The sequence below is a fragment of the Sinocyclocheilus anshuiensis genome, unplaced genomic scaffold (assembly GCF_001515605.1).
Source record: "Sinocyclocheilus anshuiensis isolate Anshui unplaced genomic scaffold, SAMN03320099.WGS_v1.1 scaffold1182, whole genome shotgun sequence".
NCBI lineage: Eukaryota > Metazoa > Chordata > Actinopteri > Cypriniformes > Cyprinidae > Sinocyclocheilus > Sinocyclocheilus anshuiensis.
In genome coordinates, this window is record NW_015558653.1 from 112,161 (window position 1) to 116,056 (window position 3,896).

Consider the following 3,896-nt stretch of genomic DNA (forward strand, 5'->3'; position numbering starts at 1 on the left):
CATATGACCCCTTTAAACGCAGTAAAAAAAAAAAGTAACCGTGATTTATCTATAGCATAATTCTGACTCTTGTGGCTTGCCATAAACACGAGCTGTTAACGGCGAGCTGGCACGCTTAATCCAGCGGTATGTGGGATTGGGCGGGAAGAGCTGGCTGAGGAAACACGGGATTGGGTGGATGGAGGAGTCAAACCGCTGCTGTGACTCAGATGAGGAGATGAATCCAGTTCACTTCACTTCACTTTACCTCAGCTGAACGTCGGACGGAGTTTCTGTTCGGCGATCGCGGAGAAACAGACCTTACTATTGACCTAACTGGAAGTTCTGGACAAAAAAACAGGGATATTAAGGAACAATACACTATTTAACGATGGATTTCATGGTAAAACACGTAGTCGGCGGTCAGCTGAAGAACCTGACAGGAGGTCTGAAAGAAGAGAAATCTGACAGAGACAAATCCGACGCCGCGGCTAAAGGAATGACCCAAGAAGAGTTAGAGCAGTACCAACAACAGCTGGAGGAGGAAAAGTAAGCACACCTACCTTACCCGCCTGATTTTCCCCTCAGAAATATGTAGATGTGATGATGTTATTGCATGGTGAACGTTAAGCGCGTTTGGAGAGACGCGCGCATTTTTCGCGCCTCGCTGGATATTTTCGCGCGCAGCTGCTCGTTTCGCTCAGGGAGATTCCTGCTCAGTCAGATATTAATAATTCTGCACATTACAGTCGAACAGAATTGCGTGTGTCAATTATAATTTTACCTATTCGGGATTCAGACGAGTTGCTTCAGACTTATCAAGTAAATTCTGCTTTGGTGTAATTGTAACTCTGATAATTGGATTCGAGTGTTCTGTTCTTAAGCATGTAAACCGAAATACAAAAGATGAAAAACACTTATAAAAAAAACGTACTGTACCATAGTACATTGATATTATGCAATTATATTGCTATTTACAAGGTACTCCAAGAATAGCATGGTACATGTCCAAAAAAATCATATTTCCATTGTAGTGAAATATATATAGATTCAGTTCTCTGCTGTTTGCTTCATTACAATCAGCTCATTCTGTAAGTATGCCCCAGGTAAAATTATTTCAATTTGGATTTTACTCCAATTTCAATCGAACCCCAATCTGACTTCTATGAAAACCCTCTTGTTTATGGCTCACGATATGGGAAAAACCAAAATACGAGGCGTTGCTTCAGACTTATCTCGTAAATTCTGCTTGAGCCCTGTTGAAAAAAACAGCATATGTTGGTTAGGTATGTTTTGATGCTGGGATGCTGGTCCTTTGCTGGTTTATGCTGGTCAGCATAAACCAGCTTAAACCAGCATCCCAGCGTCAAAACATACCTAACCAGCATGTGTTGTTTTTTTCAACAGGGGGTGTTGATTTGTTAATTGTTTATTCTGAACGGTATCAATTAATCAATCTGATGATTAGATTCCAGTGTATTATAACTGTTCTTAAGCATGTAAACCGAAATACAAAAGATGACAAACACTTTCGAAAAAGTACTGTACTGCAGTACATTGATATTATATGGTGTATAAATTGAATGTATTTGCAAGGTACTTCAAAGAATACCATGGTACATGTCCGCACTGATATTATATGGTATGAATGATTACTCTGAATGTACCGCGGAATAGAATACCATGATACATGTCCAAAAAAATCATATTTCCATTGTAGTGAAATATATATAGTTTGCTTCATTACAATCTGCTCATTCTGTAAGTATGCCTAAGGTAAAATGATTGATATTTTACTCCAATTTCATTCGAACCCCAATCTGACTTCTATGAAAACCCTCTTGTTTATGGCTCACGACCAAAATGCGAGGCCATTAGATCCATCGTATCATGTTGCCATTTCTTGTGTTCTTCACACGCTTTGTCTTTAGATATCATCTCAGAAAGGATAGGCAGCCAATGCATGATGAACAGGTGGCTGTGTTGACACGGATTGCATAACTGCCATATTTGGAAAACTCAGATTTCACAGACTTCAAATGGCTGTGCCGAGCTCATCCGCATGCTGTAATCCAACTCATGTCCTCCGAGAGCAGATTTTACGTGCTGAGACACCCATGTGAACAGCTAGACTGCTGACTTTGACGGGGAGTTGTGTGTTTAATCTCTTGAATCAGCCAAACCAGCATGATCTTCTCAAAGGTTTTTGCTGCTTATTGATATGGGAATTATTGTAACTAGTCATTTGTTATAGTGAACCGAGTGGATGAGCATCACCTGACTGTCAGAGCGGGTCTAAATCCCCGAGATATTCCCCCTCCCGACTCGTCTTCCCTAGTAAGGACTCATTTAGCAATGCTTTTCCCTAAAGCAACTTCAAGTGCACTTATAGGGACGATCCCTCTGGAGTAAGCATTAAAAGAAGGTTACCGTGATTTGCTGGTTATTGTTCACCCACGGTAATACCGTCGCCCCTAAATGTGTCCATTCTGTCATGACCTTTCACCTCAAGTGACCTTTAACAATGCCTAACCAATCAGCTGTAATCCAGTGTGAGGTTAACTTAAACTTTTGTATTATCACGTGTATACAGTTTTTTTAAATATTTGTTGATTATTTCCAATGTTTGATAAGATGATATCTAGTTTCCTGTACCATAGAAGGTTATTGTCGTTAGCCTAAACAAAAACCATTAAAAAAATAAAAAAGTAATATTTATTATTTGAAAAAAAAAATGTTTTTTAATTATTATTATTAATATACTTTATTGGTTTTAGTTTTTGAATTACATTTTATTTTTATATTTTCTGTTTTCATTTTAAGTTTTTTTTTAAACTTAAAAAAATTTATTAAATTTTAGTTTATTTCGTTTTAAAAAAATAAAAATGTTATTTTTGAATAATGTATGAAACAAAAGAATCAATAACTGAAAAAAATATTTAAAAAAATTTTCAGTTAGCTGTCAAGGCAACATTTCTCAATTTTACGTTGAATTTTATGTTGAAGTACTAAAAACTAAAAATAAGCGAATTAAATTTTAATTAAAAATTATATAGACGTATTAAAAAATATATTAAACATGACAAAACACAACTAAATTAAAAGTTTGACTAAATTAAAACAGAAAATATATTTAAAAATTTTTTAAATAAAACTAATAGTAATAAGTAACAGTATATCAGTGATACTAAAATAACATTGTTCTCAACCTGTCTTGCAGATTAGTTTTAACCTTAGGAAGGAATTACAGTAAATATTATATTCAAATTAAATTCTCATCTTATTTAAATTTACTTTAGCTGATTTTATGCACAACTGCACAGTAATTTTATATATTTTCAGCGTTCTGTAATGGATGAAATGTTATTGTTGTCAGCAGTTCTTCAGTCCACCAGCCTTTTGGCAAATAACACTAGAAATCCAGTCAGTCTGAAGTGTTTTGCCATTTAATGCTCTCTTTTTATTTATTTATTCCGTGAGATTCTACAGCATACAGAGGAAAGCATGACGTTACACGGATCTCTCTCTCTCTCTCTCTGTGGACATGAATTTGTTTTAGTTCGTGCTAAAATCACCAGAAAGTTGTCACGGTGGAGATTATTTTTAACCAGATAAACCTTTTTCAGATCCGTTAAGGCCTTTCTGTCGAATGTTACAAAGGTTTTATATGATCATTATCCAGAAATGTCCTAAAATTAGTCCTAAAACATGTCAGCCAACAATCAGCTGAGAAACAATGGCTGTTTAGACTAGAAATCTGACAGATGATAATATTCAGACGTTTATTAGCTTGAGACTGAAGAAGTGATCAATAGACCCTTGAATAACCCAGTTCATCATCACATTACTCTGTGTGTGTGTGTGTGTGTGTGTGTGTGTGTGTGTGTGTGTGTGTGTGTGAGAGAGAGAGAGTGTGT

At 36.0% G+C, this 3,896-nt stretch overlaps 1 protein-coding gene across 1 annotated transcript in view; it reads left to right on the forward strand.

The window, feature by feature from the left end:
• The first annotated feature begins 238 nt into the window (after positions 1-238).
• LOC107681022 (complexin-3-like) overlaps positions 239-3,896 on the forward strand; it is a 5,576-nt gene continuing 1,918 nt past the window's right edge. The window contains exon 1 of the mRNA XM_016477137.1: positions 239-528. Coding sequence (XP_016332623.1) covers positions 371-528 — 158 coding nt within the window. The 5' untranslated portion in view covers positions 239-370. The remainder of the gene's footprint in view (positions 529-3,896) is intronic.